Source organism: Leptosomus discolor, chromosome 3 (genome assembly GCF_034619465.1).
Source record: "Leptosomus discolor isolate bLepDis1 chromosome 3, bLepDis1.hap2, whole genome shotgun sequence".
Taxonomy (NCBI): Eukaryota; Metazoa; Chordata; class Aves; order Leptosomiformes; family Leptosomidae; genus Leptosomus; species Leptosomus discolor.
In genome coordinates, this window is record NC_141393.1 from 14,601,573 (window position 1) to 14,626,829 (window position 25,257).

Genomic DNA, 25,257 nt, shown 5'->3' on the forward strand with positions numbered 1-25,257 from the left:
TTTGTAGTCCTCCATTTGCATTATCACAGTAAAACTTCTTACACTGTCATTTCACACACACATTAAGTATCCATGCCATATACACATTTAAAAAACAAAACAAAACCCCGAAAAACAGCCATAGAAGGAAGAGGGATAGGCATACAGCAGCTTTTCTTCAATATACATTGAACTATGGCTTTAACGACCTGCAACAACCAAGAAAGCATCTCCTGATCTACAGTCCAACTCTGCTCACAGAATCCATGAAAATCTGGTCTATAGTTTGCTAAGTAAAGCCAGCAGGCAAGAAGAACTGACTTGGTTACAACTCAGTAATAATTACTGGACTTCATTTCCTCCACACATCAGACAATATCTGTTTTACAGGCAACATAAAGCCTCTTAATCCCTTGTACAACTAGACATGGTGGAGCATTTTATCACAGTAGAGGCTATCGTTAGTAACATTTAACTTACCGGATATTTTAATTTTTTTTTTTTTAAAATCAAACAGACAAAGATAAAATTAGAAGAATACAACAGAAAGGGAAGAGAACAGGAAAACAAGATCACAGACATTTACTTCATATTCTCTCCCAACAACTGGCATGATATACAATCAACTAATCTGGCTCTGTAATTCCGTCTCTTTCTCCTTTCCTCATTTCCAGACACAAAATATTGTAACAAACATGACATCTCAGTTCAGCAAACCAATAAAGTAGTTCCTTACCTACTCTGTTAAATCAATGCCTAAAAGCATCTGTTGCAAAGTCACAAACATATAACTGAGATGAAAGGATGTGAATTAAGTTATTAATTTATATTAATACATATCAGGACACCAAATGAAACAATTTCTTAATTTAGACAACAGAGAGCCTGTGAAGTCAGCCATACTTACTTTTGACATCTAGGTTGCCACCACTCTTAACTCCTACGACTACACGTGTCTACCTGATGCACTTCTGCCAAGCTGCAGACAGGCAGTCTCCCAGGCTCTTGCAGCCTCACAGACTACAGTAAATCACACTGGTTGGGTTCTAATAAACCTTTACTACTGCAAAGCGCTGGATGTTCAACTCCAGCTTTTCCAACTTGTGTACAGGCAAACCCATTCTTGCAGAGCAGGAACAAAAGAAAGAGTACGCTGCAGCACAAGTGCAGCACAGCATATTGCCAAACAGCAGCGTCTGTCACACCTGCCACCTCACTGGCTCTGGATTTGCTGCTCTGGGACAGGGTCAGACACCAACCGCAGCTCTACCTTTCCACTGTAGCTGAGCAGCTGGTGTTTCACCATCTCCTCAGTCATGTCACCTCTGTGCTAGCTCAGAGCTCTGTCTTTGGCTATGTATGCACCATCCAAAGACACTTAAAACATTTTTAATTAAATTAAAATTACACTTTACTTGAATTTAATTAAATTTTTGGACCTCAAGAAAAATCCCAAACCTATTAGGAGTTTCACCCACAGAAGACGTGCATTCCCTGAAGAGTTTATAAACTAATCTTGATCAAAAGTCAGGAAGTGATAGCCATGGTTAAATGTAGATAGTGGAAGCACTAAAAATATGCAAATGCCTTGCTGGTTCATGGAAACTGTAGAAAGCTCACAGATTTAACCACTTGGATTTTATGTGTTCTCTTTAACAGGTTAAATTTCAAATGTATTTTATTTTGAGTTTGATTTGTCGAATTTGAGTACGTCAAAGATCTAAAGAATAACGTATTTGAATACATATAAAACACTCATTGAATTGCACTACCTATTTGACATATATCTGAAATGCAAACCTTTGGTAGGTCCTTTCTTGTTCTGCATGGCCTGCTGTTCCTCTGTAATATTCAAGCGTCGAACCACATCAGCAAGGGCAGATTTGAGCAGCTGGATGTCATCTTCCTGCATCTGGACACGTTGCTCCAGAGAGGCAATGCGATCTGTTACCTCCATACTGCTTGCAGCAGAAGCACTGTCATCTAAGTAAAACAGCAGAAAAAGATGAATTATCAACAACATATAACCATCAAAGAATACCTCACATAACTGGCTGCAGGTAAAAACAATTTTTTTCTCAGACCTCATGACCTCTTGAGAAAGAAAGTTTTTAAGTGACTCAAAGGAAGAGATGGAAATAAAATAAATAAATAAGACACATACTTAAATAAGATGTGATGATAAGGTTGGCTTCGGAGCTACTTATTGTTAATTGGGCCCCACTATCGATTATCTACATGTTTGAACTGAAGGGATCAACCATCACCCTTCACTGTTCTGCTGAACACAGCATTCTGGCACTGGCAGGCATTCAGGTAGAGAGCTATAGTTTCTGATATGATATGCTACACACCCTTCCAGATGTTTCTTTCTCACGTATGTGACAGAATGTATAAATTAGACATATATAAGCAACAGATAGGCTAACACTTTTTCAAGTTATCGTTCACATACCGGAGAATAGACATTACCCCATCTGCTAACTCCTAATTTATACCAGCAGCTTTATGAGAACATTCCCTTCGACTGAAATAGAAACATTGAATAAATTCAGAATTACTCAGTAATTGCACTCTTAGCCTGCAAATTCTTAAAAGGGTCATTACTTTGCATACAATGCACCCGTTATTTGGAAATAACCCACAGAAGCTTAAAGCCTGCAACTCCCTGATTAGGACTACACATTCTTTCCACCCAAAACTAGTAATAAGAATATCTTTCCTACATGAGCACTTTCATTCCACTGCAGTTCCTACCACATAGAAACAGTGTAATTTCTTACAATATTAAGTTAGGAAAAAGAAGAAGAAAGGAAGACAGAAGCAATGCCAGAGATGTCAAAGTCATCTATTAGGGAAAAACAATTATGCCATTTTTAAAGAGAACTGCAAGGTTTTATTAAACTAGGTGGATTTGAAACCTAAAAAAAAAAGTTGGGTATTAGCTTACTGGATCATTTTAAGTAATGTTAGTCAAATTATAGCTTTCATTTGAAGACTTAATAAGTTATACTTTAGCAAAAATGGATATTTATGCTATTATCTACAATAATCTCCATCATTCCTAATGTGAGTCCACAGCACATATTTCTTCTGTTAAAGCCGATCTCTCTTTGTGAAGAAGCTGGTATTTGTTTTCATTTCTTGTGTACTTAATTCTCCTCCATTCCAAACCAGAGTTTTCCACTTCTTTTGTACAAGGGCATAAAATGAAAGTTAAATGGCTTGTGCCTAATAATTGTGTTGAATTTTAAAACAAAGCAAGTGTTTCAAATAGGAAAACAATAGTTCCTGAGTGCATTTAAAAAATGTCAAAAAATGTTAATACATGCAAACCTTTAAACAGAAAGGTCTGGGGAAAGATTGCATTTAAAGTAAAAAAAAATAAAAACCTGTTCATCTCCAAACCACCCCAATACAAATTGTTTTCAAAATCTGTTCGTAAACTGTGTTTTGGCTTCCTTACCACTCGCATTCCCAACAGCTATCTAAAGTTACCAAAAGCTGAATCAGAAACAACTCAGAAACAAAGACTATAACAATATTGATGGTCCATAAATAGCTACAGGCTAATGTAGTTTAAATTGCTTGTTAATTCTGCTATAGGATTTTCAGAGATATTTAAAATGCCAACATTACAATATTATTAGGCTGAACAACACTGTAATGTAAGTATCTGTTTCTGAACAAACTAAACCAAAACTCAAGTCCCTTAAAAATGCTGAAAAACATGTCCTCATGACAAAGCTTTCCAAACTCAGGCCTAATCAGACTTCTGCTCAGCACAGGACTCTGTCCTGCAGCTGTTACAGGTAATTAATCCCCAAACTCAGATCAGCAGCCTTGCTGGCAGCAGTATGAGCTGCCTGCAGAACTTAACCTTTCCTTGTACAAACAAAAGGGCCACGCTGCTCTAATGACTTTACACTTTAACTCAGCTGGAAATAACACGGATTAGCATAGTGGACAATAGACAACCAAATCAAAAGCTTGATTTAACCAATACAAGCCAAATTCAAACTTCAGCCATTCCGCCAAATTCAATACGACAGGGCATAGTTTTCTTCTGAATTCAATCAACAAGAAATAGCCAGTTCTCAAATTCAGGGCAGAGAACAAAAAACAGAGAGAAATTGGTTGGTGTTATAATGATCTTGCCCTGGTTACAAAAGAGAAGACCTACATTAAAGTATCAATGTCATTAATTTTTAAGTGTGTAGAAACAGCAATTTTGCCCAAACATAAATCTTCAAGTAGTAAATCAGGGGCATTGGTTTATTTACAGCCCCATAAGAAATCACTCCCACTAATAACTATTAAGATGTACATCTCTCTCTTTCTTCTCCCCCTTCTCCCAGCTGCCATTCTGACACTTCCCCTCACATCCTTGCTGGCCAACAGGCACCAGCAACCCTTCCTTCTGGACACAGCGTGGTTGTGCCTTCTGACACGACTGCTCTTCCTGGTCCTTGGGAACGTAACCCTCATCCTTGCTGCAACCTACAACTTGCCTTTTTGTGGTGGTTACCTCGCTGACAGCAGTTTCCTTCCAAGGATGTAGAAAAGAATAACATTTTTACAAATAAAACTAAAATAAAAAACAACTTTCAGTAAGATTGCAACTGAAGACAAGATTTCTTAGAGTCCAGTCACACTTCACTTTGTCTCCCCTTTGCATGCATACACAAGTAAGCTAGAAAAGAGATACAGAATATAATAAAACTATGTTTTCTGAAGAATGCAAAGTTCAATTATAAAATAAGCATAACCTGTTTGTTATGCAAGTAGAAGATGGAATGTTCTTGTTGAGATCGTTACATCCAAGTATGTTGAGCAATAAAGTTGCAACTTCAACACAGCCAAAGAAGCAAAGAGGCATGGTATCAGAAAAGAAAAAAATAATTCATGATATGAACTAAGAAAACAAGAACAAAAAAAATCACAACAGATGTCATCTACTCTGCCCACAAGAGCAAAAGCTATATTGTTAGCCTAACTTGTGATCTGCCTCTGCAGTATACAGCTCATCCTCACAGCAGAGAACATTTGCAAGGAAATTTTTAGCACACATTTGTAATGCAATTTAGACTCGGAGTAGAGCCATCTTATTATTATTGTTCCCAAGCCAATATTAAATTTAAAGTGACTATACATTTTATAGCAACTAGTTCCACGTTTTCTCATGGATACAGCATATCCCCAAGGAACTCACAGACAGAGTGGCCTAAGGAGCACAGGGAGGGGTGGGGGGGGTTGAAGGAAGGAGGCTGTGGGGTGCCAAGAGGCCACCAACTGCTGTGCCCTGGGGTGGTCCAGCCTGAGGCTACATTTTCCCTCACCATGTCCACGCACGCACTCGCACGGCAGCTGGGTTACAAGTGTGCATTGGCTGTACAGTTACAGTAACCGAGAGAAAAGGGCTTTATAGCAATGATGTAAAGATCCTCAAAACACTACAGGTGAATCCAAGGAAACAAAAAGATTTCTTTTAAAAGAAATCCACGTAGACAGAAATTTGCAGTAGTGATACACAAACCTTACTGCAGTTTTTACAATATAATTTTACATACAACCATTATGTCCATACATGTTACATTCTGTGACGCTAAATTCAATAAACATTATATTGATGCTGTTAAAGAGTTGTTACTCAGATTTGTTGACCTCTTTGCAATCTATGTCATAAAACCCACAGAAGTTTATCACCTTGAAAGGCATATGAAGGAGACCACAAATCCAAACAATTTGCCTTGAAGCATTAAATCTACTTATCAGTCACTACCACCACTTTTGCCCATGGTCAGACAGAACAGACATCGCATCACCTACATGGGTAGCATTGATAGCATGCAGAACTAATCATTGCTTCTTTTTCATCAATGGGAAGGAAAAGGACTTTTAAAGTGAAAATTATGCAACAAGTTTTTAGAAATATGAAGTGAATCACTTTCTACAAGTGTTCATTTATTTTAATGTATTATAATGCAAGTCTAAAACACTGTCTCAAACATATAAATCTACAACTCATGAGATAAATGCCACCTACAATGCCCAAAATTAGATAAAATGAGGAGGTATCAATTCAGATGTCTGATTTTTCTTCGTAATACATATTTGTGGTAAAGCTTGGAAAGAAGAGTCATTTGTCATTTATGCTTTGCTGAGATTCTGCAGGTTTCAAAAAGAATGCAGCAAAAAGGAATGTTCTCCATGCCTCTCTCTAAATTTTCCAACCAGCTAATCCATGATCTCATAGATTGGAAAGATTTCCTGTGGCAAAATAAAAAACAATACTGAGTCAGATGATTAATCTGCTTCCAGAGCATCTTCCAGTTTTTCAGCAATTTATTACTTGAACTTAGCCAAATATGAAGAAACATCTGAAGCAAAGCCAACAACAGGACGTGTATGCTATTTACAAGAATGATTTCAATATTATTTCATTATATGTCGGCTAAAGCAAAATGATATATTTACACTATTAGTTAGAAGGAAGCATATTAAAATGCACAGTATTTTCTATAGATTTTACCTGCTGGAAAACCTAAATCTGAACTAGTACGTTAATGGTGCAGGAAATAATTAAATTTAAAATAGACTTTGCATTTTCTCCCCAGAAGAACCACTTCATTAAACATATTCCACCTTCACCTTATGCAGACATTAATTTTGAGACTATCTTGTCCAGCTCAGACCACGGCAACTGATTAAGTAGTGGAAATATTAGGTACTGATTCTCAAAAGACTATCAAACAAATTGGAGTTTTTTCAGTCTACACAGTCTCTTCGGAGCACCAATTAACAGGACCAAATTGTACATGAAGTATTTTCAAAACTTTTCAGGATATACGCTGTGCATTATATGTTTGTAAAGCACCTAGCATAATTGTGGTGTTGTTGCTAGACATTACTATGATACACTTTAAAAGCAGCATATTAAAGTCTTCACCAGAGTTGTCCCTGAATTTAGACACTGCAGGACATCAGGAAAGAAAATCTAAGCCTTCTGGGGATAGCAAATTCCAGCACTGGTCTCCAGAAAAAATTAAAGATAACCCATATGATGGAAAACAGGGCACAGGATGGCAGTGAAAACGCAGCATCACCTGCAACCAGAGATGGCCTTTCTCTAGCATAAAGATATAGATTTTGCCAACAAGCCTGAATTGAGCTTAACTGTTAGGAATACTTTCTGTCATTGAGAGATACTGGCAAGTGTATCATGCTCTGTATTTCTCCTGAAATTAATTGGTACAAATATTTTCATTCCTTGGAAATTGCTATGAACTTCAGGACTGCTACTAGAGCCTTATGAAACATGCACACGGACAGAAAGAAATTCTCCACCCTCAGCATGCAGCCAACCATATGGTGGAATACAGTAGCTGCTGAGAAAGCCCATGACACCAAAGGAGAGAAAGTTAAGAATAGCATTTATTAAAAAAATAAGCAAACAAAAAAGCACAATCCTGCAGCTGAATTTAGATAGGGAGAACTATTGACTGGATTTGGCTCAGCATACTAGCAAGCAAGAAAGAACACTGAAGATGCTACACTTCCAGAAACATTTTTCACCCATAAAGGCCCACATTTTTCAGACTCCACTAACTCTGCAAAACTGTCAGATGTTGCACGTTGTCACTTGGTACACATTTGGAACCTCCCCTTCTCCTGCCCACATCATCACTGAGATCTCATGCAAGTAATTGAGTTACTTAAACTATTTTCTTCAGGCTCCCTGGGAGTCACACTACTACTAACTTTCAAATGACCTCTCTGCTTCACCTCTCTCAATACCATCTGTTTAGCTTGAAACTCTAACAGTGCAGAAAAACATCTCTCTGTAGCAGGCATCTCCTATGTCTTCAAAATCCTGTCCTCCCTTTTTGGTTCATTTCATGCATCTTTGAGTCTGGGGCACAGAAGTCAGCTAGACAACCTATCTGATAGATACAGTCTGTCTGAATTGACAGCAACAGAGAGAAAAAGGAGAATTAGGAAGAGAGACAATCATCCAAGGTTTAAAAGGAAAACATCTTACGAAATGAACACAAGCAATTCACTGTGGCAGAGGAACAGGGGAATGCAGCCACGACACTGTTGCCAGGCTTAGATGCAAGATCTGGAAAGTACCAAGTATTCTCGTAGCAATTTCTGTGGCATAATGTCAGCGGTCGTTTGCAGACCAAAAGACTCTCTGTGCAAGAGAACAATGGGAAAAATAAAACAGCAGGTTTAGTTTCCTTTGACAACGCCAAGCCAAGCTCCTTTGTTTAAAAGATTAGTGTCGACAGTGTTTCACAAACTAAATGTCTTTTCTCCGTCCACTTTTCTAATGCAAAACATCGTACCGTACCTGAAACACAGCAGCAGCTTTCCAGCTTTGTCTCCTGGGGACAATGACAACACATATGGTCAACAGCTTATCATAAAGTCTGGTACATACTGGACTGGTCTGTTAGACCCTGATTTGACCAGATTAGAGCTTTCCACTGTGAGAAGCAAGTGGATTTAGAGTCCAAAATAATGTTATCCTATTTAATCTTGTTATTTTGTGTGGTTAGGGAAAAAACAGACAGAAATTTTTAATTACAATTAAAACTGTAAAAGCGTGTTGCTTTACCTGAAGTTTTGGAAATCAAAACTGGTTGCCAGCTAAAGGAAACACTAAAGGAATGTGCTTTATTATGTCAAATCCTCTAACTGCGTTTTGTTATAAACGTATATATAATAGGGTAAAAGTGCAAGCACTATATACAGTTTTTTAGCTGGAAAGCTTTGACTGTGAGGAGCAAGAAATTATATCTAATCTTTAAACCCGACAGCTATAGTAACAATACCATGTCTATCTATATGCTTATATATGTATATATGCACATAGTCTCTGACCGGGTAGGAGAACTTTTCAGTTCAGCCCCTATTCTAATGCATGTACTTAAGATAAGAGTGATCAGCATTGCAAGGAGATGCCCTAGTTAGGTACAATCAGGTACATCGCACCACAGTAAGTAATCTGAACAGACAAGATTAGTTTTTCCATGTCCTCACAAGGCATGTATGTGTAGGAGGAAACGGGAAGAAGACAACTCTATCCCATACATCTGCCTAACACCATACTCTGGACTGCACTGGGAACCCAAGAGACAGGTGATCTAAAAGAGACCACAAAGCATCACCTTGTGAGAACAGACCATTTCAAAACCATTCTAATAAGAAAATTGTAATTCAAATATTTGTTCATCTACTATATATGGACTACAGATGGTTGTCCTTGTGAACAGTATTTTCCTTCCTCTAATATAGCTACCAATTGTAGTCCAGTATTTATAAAATCTTATCACTGTATTTCCCAACATTCGCTGAGGAATAACTTGTCCTTTTACAGTTTTATCACTAGAAACTTGAAGATGAGGAATATAACTTCCTAAAATTAGAAGCAGAATTTGAAAGGATAAATCCATAACAGCAATCATCACTCAGAGCCTCACAGCTGGGTGCACTGTATTCATTAAGAAAATGGAAGAAAATGATCTTAACAGAAAACTCTCAGAAAGTTCCTCATGGCTAATTAGTCTGCAATCACTGTAGCAAAATTATAACCATGTGCCCTTGACCTGCCTGTAGCTGTCAAGCTATAACCAGCAGCTTACTGTTTTTTCCCCAGCAGATGGTAGATGAGCTTCTACTTGGAAATCAACCAGTTAAAAATTATCTTCTCCAATAGTGCTTAAGTGGAAGATGGAAGAAATTTTTGACACGTCAATAAATTAGAGGAATTTTCCCCAGAAGAGGTCTATCAATGTAAATGCTTTATAGCTCAGAGTTACTGTGTTGGCTCTGTTGAGCCTAGAAATCAATAGAAAATGTTTTAACAAATTATCACTCCTCCACAATATGCTGGGATCAGTCTGTACCATAAAAAAAAAAAAACCCCACACAAAAAAAAACCACCCATGAAAACAAAAAAAAACCCCATTGTGAACAAAAGCCAGGAGAGTAAAGATGACCTTCTGTAGCACAACGTTAATGCAAGGACAGTAGTTCGAAAGAAGTGACACCATGGCATCTGCTGAGACTTACAAAGCTGAAGATACAGCCTAACAGGAACTTGTAAAGAAAGGAACCTGTCGGATAACTAATCAAGGTATCTCAGGGCAGAAGAGCTGGGCTGTGTGTTACCATCTTCCTGGTGATGTGCTGAGGAGGTGCCTGTACCACACCCTTAAGAACAAGAGAAGAAAAGCAGATTGTGGAACATGGGAGAACATTTAAGATGACTCATCTCCACGTCACACCTACAGCTCAACATCCAAGTCATCCTACAACAGCTAGCGAGGGATGAATTTGAATTGGTCCCATGATGTACGCTCATAAGACTTCAGCTTTTGTTTAGCAGTTAGACAAAAAGAACCCACTTAGATGCAAGATTTGCTTCTCCTAAATGTGTTTTAAGCCATGTGCAAATAAACACCACGCATCGTTAACACATAAAACGTTTTCATAGAAACTTTATCAGTACTTAGTTCAACGTATTTTCACTGCCTTTAAAAAAATTGGATGTCTCCACTGGATTCTTCAACTATGCCATATGCAAGTAAAGCAGAAAATTTACTTGCAGTCAGGCCAGATTTAAAAGGCAAGAAAACTGATTTTAAAAAATCTGTTAAAAGTTACTGATGTTATCCCTGTGATAATGCCTTACAAACCAATTTTACTTTATCTTGTGTACTTAAGTTATTTTCCTAGACAAAAGTTGATTCATACTAGCAAGAAACCACTAAGACATACCAGTCACTAGTTGATCTGCTATTAAATGCAGCCTTTACATTACATTAGAGATACCACTGTACAAACACTTAAGAAACTACTTATGTGAGCGTACTTTTCTTCACTTTCCTAACTTCCATATTTGATATCAGAATAGCAACTGCTATTCAAATTTACTTTTTACCTATAATTTCCTATAATCTGCATTTTATTGAAAGATACAATCATATACATATAAGGTTTTAAAAAACAAATTGAAAACACTATTAAACTTCAAAAACACATAAGCAAACAAAACACCTTTTCCATTTAAGAAATTAGAGGTTTACTAAAACTGAGACTAAATCAATAGCAAGTAATCCATAGTTATCAACTTGAAATAGTTTGTGTTTTGTCTTATTTCATAAGTGTATCCTTTGAGAACTAAGAACCAGAAAAATCTCAGCCTCTAATCAATAGCATTTATTTGTAAGATAAACACCACCACCCCCCAAACACTCTGCATTTACATTTCTTAAAGGCTTATCAGCTCTTTAAATTGTTTTCCCGTAGACTCAAACTAAGTGACATAATATGAAAAGAACAAAATGTTCCTCCTGCACTTGCAGAAGGGGTTATTGATTCAAAAGCAAATTTATCACTTTGCAAACTCTGGTTACTTGTGCTTGACTAATGGCTTCACTTCCAGAAGTAGTCTGACTTTTCTTCAGAACTTGTGAATATTTTAGTTTCTGAAATTAATGCAGTATAATATTAGATTTCATTACAGGTTGTCATAAAGACAAATCACAATCTAAATATTTAAAGGGAAAAAAATCTTCCAAATTTAGAAAACTATTTTAAATCTTCTTTTAAAACCTGTCTTGTCCAGTACTGTCTTTCACAGTAATGTACAATACTTTTTCACTATTGCCAGTTTATCCAGTGCTCATGAGAAGTACTTGAATGAAATAGTGACAGCACTGCTTGAAAGGGAGAGGAAAAAAGCATACAGGATGCCCATGACAGACTGGAATTTTTCCCATATTGTCTATCTTCATCTTCCATTATGGTTAAGTCTTCCTTTCATTTAATTCTGACAGATACAATATAATAATATAATTAATAGTAATATTTTTTTAATTCTAAAATCTTCAGATCACACATTCCCACTCTCCCACACAAAATCTTTACTGACATTAATGCAGAAAGAACAGACTGCCCTTGCCAAGGACTCAAATACAGCCAGAGACACTGCACTTTAACAGTGTGTTAGATGTCCTGGTAATAACCAGGAAGAGGACTGCTTTAGGGCTTTTTAGGATACAGAGAAGGAAGAAAATCCCTCTCTTCCCTATCTTTTAAAATACATATACATATATATATATACAAACACACACACATATGTGTATTTCAGGTTTGTTTCAGGAAACAAAGAAACATACATAATCTGAAAAATTATTTCGTTTAAAATGCATCTCCTCCTTTAAATTCTTTTTATTTTTAACTGGATTCCCTAGCATGAGATCATATTCTTATTTTTACCACGGTGGGGTGCATAGCATTGTCACAAATTTCACCCAGCTGCGATGCCATTCCCAGCACATTACGCAAGCGTGGTACTACCGCCCTGTGAGAGCGAAGTTGTACTCCAAGGCTTGCCCCATCCTCCACAGCATTTGGCAATGCTAGAACACACACATGGCCTATTTTTAAAAGAAATTCAGGTTTTTCTGGAGGAGGAGAGGAAGGAAGAGACAGAAATAATCTATTTTATAGCTTTCACGTTTATCAAAAAAAGTTTACAAATATGCTTTGATCAAGTAATGCAGTATTATATCTCGCCAAGGCTACACAGAGAGTCCACAGTAAAAGGAGAGAGCCAGCAGATGCCTGATCCATCCCTGGCTGGATCAAGCCCCAGGCCAAGGTCCAAGCAGAGCCTGGCTCACGACCGTTCCTCTTCCTCAAGGACTTTCTGGGACTGATTTCCTTCTGGCAGCATCAGTACTTCTCCCGTATGAGTTTCACCTGAGAGATTAGATGGGCAAAGGCTGTGCAGTGCAAATCCTTTTCCAAAAGCCATCTCCTAATGGCACTGAGCTGAAATACTAGTGCCAACAAACCCTGCAGAAAGCCTGGCTGATAAAGCTCTTGTCGCCCTGTGATTATCGAGCATCTGAGCTTCAACCTTCATGATAAGGTGAAGGCTACCAGGAAAGACAAACCTTTAAGGCTAATATGGCCATGCAGCTTTAGGGCAAAAGTTCTCTTATGCTTTCTTAGCTCGGGTGTGGGTGGACCCCGCGCAAATCAGACCTCTGTATCCAAGTGTACAGACACAAGGTAGGGCAAGTGTAGCCACTTAACTAAATTAATTTAATATTTTTAGGGTTCTCACTTCTCAATCCACTATTTATTTATTTATCTTCCCCTCTCTGATACTTTCTTTTTTTTTTTTTTCTTTCTTTCTTTTTTTGTAGGCTACAACTTTAGAAGTGAAATTCAAAACATGCCAGGACACCATTTAACATTACAATCTTTATTTACCATTCAAACAGGTACATTTTTAAAAGTGGTCCTGAACATAGATTAGCAGTCTTCAAGTATGTAAAGTTTATTTCAGTGATAAGATTTGCCCAAAATGGCATCCAGGTGTAGTAAACTTCCTCAATACGGCACAGAGCTGTGATTTCCATGGGCAGTAAGCTGAGCAACATTGTGAACTTGGAAATCGCTAGACTTACAAGAGGTGGGGAAAAGGCTGAAACTAATTGGAAAACATTTCTCCCTACTGCACCGAAGAAACAGTTCAGAAAACAATATCTGCTCACAGCACGTGAATTTTCTAAGCCAGACAAGGCAAGCAGGAGATGCATTTTTCAAAATATCCTTCAGTTTAGCAGAGGACAGAAAAGAGTAAAGTCTACTATAGAAAAGCTTCAGCATGAAAATACTTAGTTATGTAAAAAACACAAACGTAATACACAATCTCTTGTGACACACAGATCAGAAGGTCATATTCCCAATATTTAACATGACCATTTAGGAAAACCCCCAGATGTCCATGGCAGAGAAGTCTCACCCCAAAAGCTACAACTTCCCTGGGCCAGTGACCCAACTCCTCACGCTCAATGGTCTTATTTGTAACAAACAGTTTCCAAATTTTGATTCTTCACAAAACCAAGCATTTCACAATTGCGAAGTCAAAAGCTGAAGGGAAATTTTAAAAGATCTGGTTGATCAGGCATCCCCAGTTACACCCAAGCCAACAAGGACCTGCTGTAGCAGTGAGTGCCACTAAGGCAAAGGAGTTACACACTCAAGCAACTACATTCTTCCACACCTTTTTAAATGCAAACAAGCCAGCTTCATAAGCACGCTATCAAATAAATAAATAAAACAACAAAGAACCAAAAAAAACCAACAAAAAACCCACCAAGAAACCTCGAACCCAAGTATTTCACTGAAAAAGACATTTTTGAGCAGTCATTCACAGAGTGTGATAGTTCCCATTTCATTAAAAAAGATGTAATCCTAGAAAAATATCATTAATTTATATATATACTTTTTTTTTACTGTATTGCAAGTACTTCAATGCCTTTCTAGCTCTCCTTAAGGAAAAACAGAGGCTTTTGAACTGGCCATCAAATTTGGCTTTATATTTACTGGATTTCAAATTTACATTAAATACATTTACTGAATTTATTGGACTCAGGGAAAGTCTATCTTGTGAAATGGATGAGGCATAATTCCAACAAAAATTATAAGGAGTGATGAAGTAATTTAAAAACCTTGTAACACATAAATAACATATTTGTGTTTTAAGCTTCATTATGCAGCCTTAGTTCTATCATTTTTTAACTTCCCAGAGCTTAAAAAGGAAAGCTTAATAATTTTCCCAATTTTTCCAGAGCTGTTGGAAGTTTCTATCTGCTTACTACTTCATCTACAGAAATAACTAATAACAAGAAGGGTGTATTAGTGTCTGTGGATCCATGCCAGAAGATAATAAAATATTTCATTTCACAGCAAACTGCCTACAGCAGACTAAAGACAAGACCCAAGAAATCTGCACTTCCTTACAAACTCTGCAAGGGCTATGCTCTCACGGTGCTGGTTCCAGAGACTTCTGCTCTTCAACCTTTTCCATGTCTGTTACAACACTGGAATGGGTTGCCCAGAAAAGCTGCGAATGCCACATCCCTGTAAGTGTTCAAAAGTCAGGTTGGATGGAGCTTTGAGCAACCTGATCTAGCGGAAAGTGTCCTTGCCCATGGCAGAGGGGTTGGAACTAGATGATCTTCAAAGGTCCCTTCCAACCCAAACCGTTCTGTGATTCAACCTGTTCACAGTTTAGTCCCTTTCTGCCCTGTACGTCACCCCCATTTGTCCTGCTTCTCCTTTTTCCAGTTCCCAACATCCCTCACCAGACATGGCAAGCCTGCTCCCCCACGCGGCTCTGATCCTCCCTCATCCCAGCTTGCCCAAGCCTACCCCAGCTCCCCCCTCCAGCTTCTGCACCTGCTGCTTCTTCCACACAGCCCGTGAGCTGCAGAGGGACCGGGGCAGAGCAGAAGATATATCCCATGCACCCACCATAGGTAAAATCTACCCAGCCCTACCCCTGCAGCCCTCAGTCAGGGCCTCCTTAGCTGTTCTGCGGGGTAGATGGGGCAAGGGCTAGAGGACATTCAGCTGTGCTGCCAAGACCTGTACATGAGGCCTGATTAACACTGGTGCTATCATTCACTACAGCACGCACAGCAGAATTATCGCCTGCTATTTTGGCAGCTCACATCTCTGCTGCAAGGTATGACTTCTGAAAGACTCGCAGCCTGGCAAGTGGGACAGAGCAGTGATGTGGTGGGAAAAGGGTCCCCCCAACATGCCCAGTCCTCCAGAACTCAGCTTGACCTTCTCTCAAGAGACCAAAATGGTGCTAAAAATTTGCAGAAAATCAGTATCTAAAAGCTGGCAGCACGAACCATTTTCCCCTCAATGTCGTTTTGAAAAAGGGCTGAATGGTTTGAAACTGCCCATGAAACAGTCTCCAAGGAACACATCTGTGTACAGGACCCATGCAGCAAGCTCAAGGGTCCAGATGTCGCCATACACAGCCTGTACACGTGCCAGCAGCGAATTGCCACCCGGCCCTCACAACTGCCTCCCAACTGCCCATGGACAAGTCCCTGCAACACAGGCAGCTGTCACTGCTACTAACTTCATGGAAGAGCTTGCCCCACATCTCAAGTCTGTACATGTAGGGATGCAATCGCCTCCGTGAGCTGCACTGGGGAGTCGTGGTCCCAGGGCGTGGGGTGAGTGCCTCCCACCAGTAGTTACTGCAGAGAGCTGGCAGTGCTGTTAGGCCAGGAGCTCAGGGGGCTTCAGCAGGTAGGAGTGGGTCCCTGTTTGTTGCCAGAAGGAGCTGGGACCCATTGTGCAAGTGAAAAGTATGGAATTAGGCTCCCAGCAGGCACAGCAACCAGAACACGCACAATATTGAAAGCATGCAGCTAGACACAGCACAAGGAGAATGGGCAGTTGCCACTACTGAACCCAGTGCTGCTGCCACCACTACCTTCAATACGCTGATGATAACCTGTCAAATTAAGCTGGATGTCCCAAAATCCTACAGGAATACTAAATGCCATGTATTTTCTTCTGTCTTGTGTATCTCCTCATAATCCATTATCCTGTGGACTAATTAAAAAATTCATACACTAGAGCTGCGTCAAAGCCCTGCTTCATCTTCCCTCCCTCTGTCCATTGTTGATTTGTATCAACAAACTACAAGACCCATCTTCTCCTTCAGTCGTTCCTTCCCGCACCTTCAACAGGACGCAAAGGTAGAAAGGGTAATGCTCAGAACATACAGTGCAAGAAAAAGGTTATTATTCCAGAAAGTTAATTTGAAAGTGAGTAAGACACTGGGTCTAACTGGAAGCTAATGCACACAGTTCTAAGATTATACACATAATATGCCGTATTAAGAACCTCTTACCTAGACACAGCAGTTATTCAGAAATAGAAATGAGGGTGTCAGTAGGTTTCTCCAGCTTGTCTTGGATTATTTCAAATGGCTACAACCCATTTTCACTTTAAAACCTCTGCTTTACACAACTGTTCAAAGAGCTTCAACTTCAGCGCAACGTTGCTTAAAGAAAAATGCATACGAACTTGCATATCATTCATATCTAATGCCTTGCCAACCCACACCTTCCTTTTACTATCTAATTATCATGTGGAAGCCTGTCAAAGGTGTCAAAAGCATTTTTTTTTTATAAGCTGCTACTTCTATCATAAAGGGGAAAAAAAAAAAAAAAGGATGAAAGATTCTGAAAGAGGTAGTCACTTTAACAATGCTCGTTTGTTTCCCAAGGTTTGTGCCTACAAAAGGTCAGAAGAACCTCTTGGACATTACTGCACCCTGCACCAGCCCCACCTTGGGAGGAGCCTTGAAGGACTGAGCTTATTTCACTGCCTCACGTTTCCACTCCCACGGCTGTGGCAGTGGGAATTCAGCTCATACAGATTGCAATATTCGATAACTGAGGTTTAGTATGCAGCTCTTACCAAAGCTCACTAAAGGACAGGTAACAGGGACTCATAAGAGCAACAACATGTCAATTCTTCCTGGTTGTAACTGAAAAAGAGGACAGATTTCACAACCATGCAAGTTGTTGACTTGTCAAGGGAGTCACAGAATTGCTGTTTCCCTCATGGAATGATTTTAAATTTTTATACAGGTCTAACACTTAATTTTAGTACGACTAATTGTTACATACAGAGAGAAACTGAATAAACACCTATGTAGCAAAACAAAAGGTACTGCAAGAAACTGCAAGTAAAAGCGGACCATTTACACTATTGTTTAAGACAATTGAAGTTTCTTCTAAAAAATTTACTCCTACGTTTACAGTAATGATAAAGCTTCTGGAGCCCACAGAAGTCATGACATCAAAGACAGTTATTTTTCCTTGGCTTACAAAATGAGGTTTCACTCTTTTGAACGTCAGGGATCAGTAAGGACCAATTAAACAACCTTAATCCAGAACTCCAACAAGCTGCCTCGCTCAACCTGGAACCAAATAGTTCAAATTAACTAAATAAACTAAGGTCTGTAGAACATGGGTGCTTCTGCAGAGCACGATGGGGCACACTCCCCTTGTGCCCTAGACTACAGCTGAAATGGCACCCCATGCTGCTTGGGTCTCTGCAGCAGACAAATCCAGACAGCCTGGTAAACCAAGCAATGGGTGCATAACACTAATTGGTTTTAAATCACTTTATACCTTTCAGCCAACACTAAAATTTAGTAATCTTTGTTAATACTAACCTGTGTAGTGCATGAAGTGCTCTATGCCACAGCTGGAAACACTCAAACAGAAAGACCTTCACCCCATCACAGTCAAGATGTTCGAAATACGTTTTTTGTAATCCCTCATGTATTTGTCCTAATTCTAATCCACTTCCTCAAGACTCCTTTTTATGGGAGTCAGACTGGAAAGAGTTAGGAATAGCCAGGAGAAGGCGGCCTATATGCATTTTATTCTTGGGGGAAAATACTTGAGCCTTGCTGAGACAGCACCTGAAGAGCCTTGCTAAGGACAGGTGAGGGCAGGGGAGGTTTTCCCATGCTTTCTGTTTGTGATACAGACTGCCATGGACTTTGCAAACATTTGCTCACTGAGCTTCATATGGGACTGGCAGACACTACGTAGAACCAGAATTAAAGTACAAAGATCCAAAAGCTTGTGTTGTTTTTCCAAATATCTTTCCTCATCTTTTCTGGTACCTGCCAGTGGTCCATGGGGCACCATCTAAAAAATCTGGGCTGTAATAAAATACCTCCCCCTTGGACCTCCCATTCCACTTCTCAAATGGATTAAACAGTTCCTAATGATAGATATTAAAACTCTGACAAAAATATGTGTGGTTTTCCCCACCATTGATTTTAGTGGTTGTTCCAAATAAAAGCCAAACCATAAAAGATACACAGTCTTTGCAATTCGGTAATTTTAGGGTTTGTACTAAAAATCAGTTGTTTCACTTATTCTTGTGTTAAAATACATACATCCTGGAAAGAAAGAAAATGTCAAAAGTACAGACTTTATTATCCTTCTCCCTGCCCCCAGAGAGGCTTCAGCTACTTCAAAGCTTGACATCGCACATGCCTAGAGACTTAAAGCAAGAGAAGCAGCTGCCAAATTCAGAAGGCAGTGAAAGGCTTGGATTTAGAGGGCTCCTTGAGGCTAAACATTTTTTTAAATTAAAAACTGAAAAAATAAAAACAAGAAAGGAGGAAAACCCCTGAAGTTACATCCTCCCAGAACAATACGCACACAAATATCTCCTAAATCTGAGTCACAGCTACCAGGGTTAATAACACAGCATCGACCAAATAGTTTCTGGGCTTCGCAAAATCCTACAGAGCCTTGCAGGAATCACTGGACCTGCTTTAGGCTTACCTCAACCTTTTGGAAGCAAAGAAGAGTAAACAAACAGGACACAGAACGGCCCTCTCCAGTGCAAGGCTCTTAATCCAGGCCTTCCTACACAGGGCCACTGAAGATAACCTGCTAGCTCCTACAAGAGTACTTTGGTTCAAATTCCTCAGCACATGGACATCTTGTGTATCTTCATCTTCCTTTGCAATGAGTCTGCTGTAATCAAAAGAAGTGTTTCAGCTGCAGTCAGCCAGACTTGATTCTGAGAACAGAGTAGCAGCATCACAGTGAGGATGTTTGTTTCTGATTAATTCTGGTTTTAGGGTATGCCTTTTCCTGCAAAGTTGTGGAATAATCTGATCAATGTGCCCCTGAAACCAGTGTGTTCCCAAGAAAGACAATATAACAAAGAAGAGATCATGGTTCTTTCGATAGACATTTTACCTCTCAAATGTACAAAAGAAAATTCTAAGAGATACATAGTTAAAAGTTTTAAAGTGCAAGAAAAAAAGTAGATGATACGCAATTAGGAATTAAAAATTCCGTATGTAAAAATACTGTGATTACACCTGTGCACCTGGGGCTAACCATGATTTTTTTTTTAATCATATGTGATGTCGTTCTGTAAAGAACATAAGAATTACAAAAAATATTGAGAGTCATAGCTTCCAGGGAGAAAAAAAAAAAAAAACAAAACAACAAAACACACATAGACAAACATGAAAGCAACCACAAAAACTGAACATTCACCAAAGAAATGCAGGAATGTCACTGGTAAAAAATTCATGTTAGTCCATTCTGCTTTGAATGGGTAACTGGATTGAAAATGAAATTTATGATGCATATGTAATTTTCCACCTCTATGAACTTTTAATTCAATTATAAATCATATTTGTAGCAGTCAAAGAGCACTTTTCCTCTTTATTACAGTCTTCTGGTGGCTGCCTGCCTCTCCCCTGTATTGCCTTACACATTGTTTTAAAACTTTGCCTACCACCAGTATGCCTGGCACAATACAGAAAAAAGGGGATCACTTCTACCTGCTACAACACAAAACAGATGGGTATCACTTCTAACTTGGATTAACTCACTGATGCCGTGGAACACATGGTGCCACAAGCAGCTGCAATGACAAAAGCAAGGGTCCAGTTCCACAATGGCCAATCTAGAAGCCCCCAGTCTGCCCGCAGCACCCGCTACTCCTATAATTTATCTTCTGCTGCCTCTGGAAGCTGATTTAATTCTCCAACCTGGCAGAAAACTAACCCAGCAAAAGCAAAAACAAAGTACCACACACAAACACTGTGTAGACTTTTCTGTCAGGTTAGCATGTTAAATTAACTCTGACAAATTAGTCTGTCAAGTGTTGCGTGGGTAAAACCACAGAGAGCAAGAGCGGGAAGGGGAAGCCAGACCTTCCTCCCGAGCAGCCACACAGCGTGTGCTAGCTCGTCTGCCCCAGCTATTGTAGCCCAAAAATGGGAACGGGTGGCTGGGGGCAGGGGGAGGCACCAGGTTTGCCCCCAAGATCTGAATCCACTTAACCTCAGGCTCCTGAGTTTTATACTACTATCTTCCAGCTCCCACAGCTCTCTGGTTTGTTAACCTTTACTCCTAAGCAACCCTACACACCCTCCTACCACGTAACACCTGAAGGACCAAGCCTGTCATCTTTAGCAGCCCTTATTCAGTCTCCCCCATCTACATTACAGTGTTACATTTATTTGAAAAAATGAAACAGTATCACATAGCGTTACTCATCTTCAAAGTCAGTGGTTGGAATGATTTTATTACATCAAAATGCATCAGAAACAAGGGTTCTTTCAATTCAGCTTGGCCCTGGCGGTGAGGAAAAAAAAAAAAAGTGGTAGGTTGCCCTGGTATTGACTCCCCCTGTTTAAACAAATTTTAGAAATAAGCATATCAATCACCCAGGGGTATGTCTTCACATAAGAGGACAGGGTCCCAGCAAGAGTATCCTACCTAGGAATGACAGCTACAGAATGGAATCTCTCAAATAACTTGCACATGAGACAACGCTGGAATAAAGCACGCTACTTTGTTCACTGCTGTAAAGTTTCACCTTAATGCCTTACTACTGTGAACTCCATAAAAAGTAAATATATACAGATATATTGCTCTTGGGAGACCATACCAACAAACACATTTTCCAGCTTCCATGAATTTTAGTTATAAAACGTTCGCTTAACACAACAGCAAACATTTTTCAATTCAATAGCTGAACATTTAATCCCACAACTCAGTTTCTTAACTGCTTCCAAAAACCAAAACAAAGCATCCAGGCCATAAACGAAAGCTGAAATACAGTTCAGATAACTACTGATTTAATTCAGCTATAAATTTGTTCTGAAAGACTACTGGTGCGATATTTTTTTTTCAGACTTGTGCAGATAATATGCTTATTCTAAGTCTTTCAAATAACAGACCATCAAATCTAGCCAAAACATTCTAAGCAAAACCCACCATACAGTAGTCAATCATACTGGGGGGTGGGGGAGCAGGAATGCCATAACCAAAACCCTTAGTAATTGTATCCTGTTTTTTCATCTTTAAAATCAGAGGTGAAAACACTGAACTATTAATTAATAAAAATGACAGGTAAACTGCTATGGCCATAGGCCCCCCCCCCACCTCTAAAAAGACTGGGTTTAGGTCTTTCAGTGAAGCAGAACTGTTGTAAATGTTAAAGCCTTGATTTTAGTTCTGTCTGATCCATCGAACTTTGCTCAAATGAAGCCAAGAGTTTTTAATTTTCAGTTCTGAACATGATCAGTGTCCATAATGAGCTTTTTGATAAACAAACCGTTAATAAATCTTTGGACCTACAGAAGTGCTCAAACCCAACACAAGTCCTATGGCCTTGTTCATGGTATGAAGAATCTCTCCTGAAGAAAAAGAAGTAAGCAACTTTTCAAGAGTAGTGTACTGACCGTATTTCTTCCAAAATTAGAAAGAATGATGGTAAGAGACTAGAGACTGGGAGACAACAGCCCTCAATCCCTCAAAGATTTCAACAGCACAACTGCCCCAGCTCTAGCTGCTACCACAGCACTGTCCGCTATCTTTGATAACCACTGGCTCCTTACACGTCTTTCAGTTTGGACCCAGAGGGTGCTCATGCAGTGATCATCACCACTCACCCCCCTTTGGTTCATATCGTGGCCAGGCCTTGGAATTGCACTCCAGTAACGCACCAGCAGCGCTCGAGCGCTGATGTGTGCTTGGCGCGCGGCATCAGAGCTGCTCCACAGTAAATGCAGAGACGTGCAGATACCCAAGTTCTCACCACGAACTGTTTTGCTTTGCGGATTTCTTCTTCTTGTCCCACGTTTTCCTGCTAATGTAGACATAGAGCTAAACTACAGCATCTCAGAGCTAGTGCATCTTACACATACCTCTTTTAAAGTATTCTGTCCTTCAGCTGCAGACCCTGCAGCATACCATTCGAGAAAAGGTTTATCTGTATGCCACCAGTAGCTGACCCCAGCCTATACATCTGTCAGACCACACACCAAACCCCAAATTTTAAAAATGGATCTTTTCTCACTCCTCAGTAGAGAAAGGCCTCGAGCCTCGCAAAACATATAAATGCTTAACTTAAAAACTGTATGTATAAAATCTTTTGTCCCAAAGGATCCCTAATTAGTTCATTAAAACATCTGAACACAGAGGAAATTACTTATTTCCAAACTGAAATACAGCCACCGCAGGGATCTTGCGCACACACACACAGTCTAGCATAAAAGGGAGAAAAAGGAAAAACCTACCCTCACACCTCCCTCCGTGCATGGCACTACACAGAGTTAGCTAAATTACAGCAGTGTATATTTTTTACTATGAGAGCCAACATTTCTAAGAATCCTCATTTTCTTAGACTCAACTGGAGTTTGCCATGAGCGTTTTCAGAGTTTGAAATTGCAGTACTGCTGAAGTCCACAGCCAAACTCCCATCAGCCACACAGCATCAGGATTTCGTCTCTTACCCCAAGTCACATCAGTAATTGTTTACCGTGTTACACTGAGCTATTTTCAATATGCTTTTTTTCCATGCCTCATACAATCCATGGACATGAACCGCCTAAATTCAATGTTAAAATTCAATTTTTATGTTCACAGTTAGGAACCTAAAAAAGATGGCCTGATTTTTCAGATCACTTCAGTTTAGTCCTGGCTGTCGCTGCCCTATTAGTCTGGCCTATATTTGGAAGATGTAAAACAAAAAGGCAAAAGTGCAGACACTGATTTGAATAAAGACTGGCCTGAGTCTCAGGATATGCTAATGTCTGTCAGGTTTTTATCAGTTTAGATAAAGACCCCATTGCCCCCCCGTGACCCGGTCAGCCTCACCAGACCACCCATCTAGCCACAGACCTCGGTCACCTCCAAGAAGCCATTCTCCACTGGCGTGCCATTCATCAGACGCCGAGCGGTAGGACCGTCATGTAACACATTATGCCCGAGTGCTTACTTCAGGGTCAGGAGGTGGACCCACCTGCCGGACCCTGCAAGCTATTTAAAGCAGCGTCTCCATTTGGGAGAGGGCAGGGTGCTTTCTAGGCAGCAATAGGTCTGTGTAAAACAGTTTGGGAAACACTTGACAGGGAAGGGGAAAGGAAGCAACAGAGTGGTAATTGGTTTTAGTAAACACAAACATGAAACTGTCAGCATTTTTCTCCGGTTTCAGGACAATTTTTTTACACACACACCCCCCCACCCACCCCAAGGGGAAAAAAATAATAAAAAAAGATGCTCCTAATGCTGCTGACTTCAGGGTACAAAAACCTTCCACAGCCTCAGGAAAATGCCAGACACCACTGCCCAGTCATCCCCACTCAGGTGTACACGAGCTGCAGTGGGAAATCTCAAAAGCTGTTTCTGTTTGTTGTGCTTTTCACCAGTTGTAAGAAAAAGAAACACCTAGTTTTCATTAAATACAAGGTTCTTTACAAAGTTTTCATTAAAAAATATTCACTTTTACTAGCTTGAAACAATGACTGCTTCTCTATCTTTTCCATTTACCTACTAAAATGTGCTCACCTATTCTGTATCTCAGGCACCTCACATTTTAAAGCTTAGCTTAGCCTTCCAGTCACACACAATCCTCAGATGACTACAAGCCAATAGCAATGTTTCATATGTTGACCTGCAACAGATAATAGAACTTATACTTAAAACCAGAATAATATTTCTTCTTTCCTGTTTAGAGGAAACTTAGGTAAGTTTCCAATCAAATACAGGGTCTATGCTATTAAGAAATGCAAACTGCTTTTATCACAATAAATCCAAAAAGGCAATTAGTTTTTACATTCCATAATATCTAAAGACACTGCTAGAGACCTCCAACACTAGTTTTCAAATGACTATTATATTTATTCAATAATCAGTCATTTCAAAGCAAGACAAGAAAATGATGGACCATGTCAGATTTTACTCTTTGGAAGTAATGGAGTGTGGACAATCTCACTTAATTACTTTCCAAAGGATTAATTTAGTGAAATCATGTTAACATATCATTATCCCCACCCCATCTCCCGAAAAAACCTCAGGGAGCTACTTCCACATTTTAATTATATAATGGACGAACATTTCAAATTGTGTTTCATGGAAGAAAAGCATCACCCATAGTTCCTTCTGCACTCCCTCTAAGCTGTCACAACTCCTTATGGTTGCCCAATTAGTGTCATTTGCGAACAGCAAGCACCCCACAAAAAATACAGTCATTGTACCATTTCAAGCAACCTTCCTACTTATTCTCTCACATCTTCCTTGAGATTTTAATGATCAAAAGACAAGTTCTTCATTACAGCTTCACAAAATTTCTCTTGACAAAAGAACTGCAGCATGAACTTTAAAATCTTCATCTTATTTTTCTACGGAAAGGAGCAACAGGAGGGAAGTCAGGATAAAACGTATTAAAAAATATGTCGCTGACTGGCGTACTCCCTCACTGCCTCCTCATGTACTCACTTTTTAATAATGTACTTCTAACACAATTTTAATTCTTATTTGAATTGTTTGCACGTGGTTTAAGCTTCAATAAAAGAATTTGAGTTTTGCT

The 25,257-nt window shown here is 39.4% G+C and overlaps 1 protein-coding gene across 2 annotated transcripts in view; it reads right to left on the reverse strand.

Annotated features, from left to right (window-relative positions):
* EML1 (EMAP like 1) overlaps positions 1–25,257 on the reverse strand; it is an 83,281-nt gene that overhangs the window by 52,293 nt on the left and 5,731 nt on the right. For both annotated transcript variants that reach the window (XM_086463123.1, XM_086463124.1), the window contains exon 2: positions 1,780–1,962. In XM_086463123.1, the coding sequence (XP_086319249.1) occupies positions 1,780–1,962 (183 nt within the window). The remainder of the gene's footprint in view (positions 1–1,779; positions 1,963–25,257) is intronic.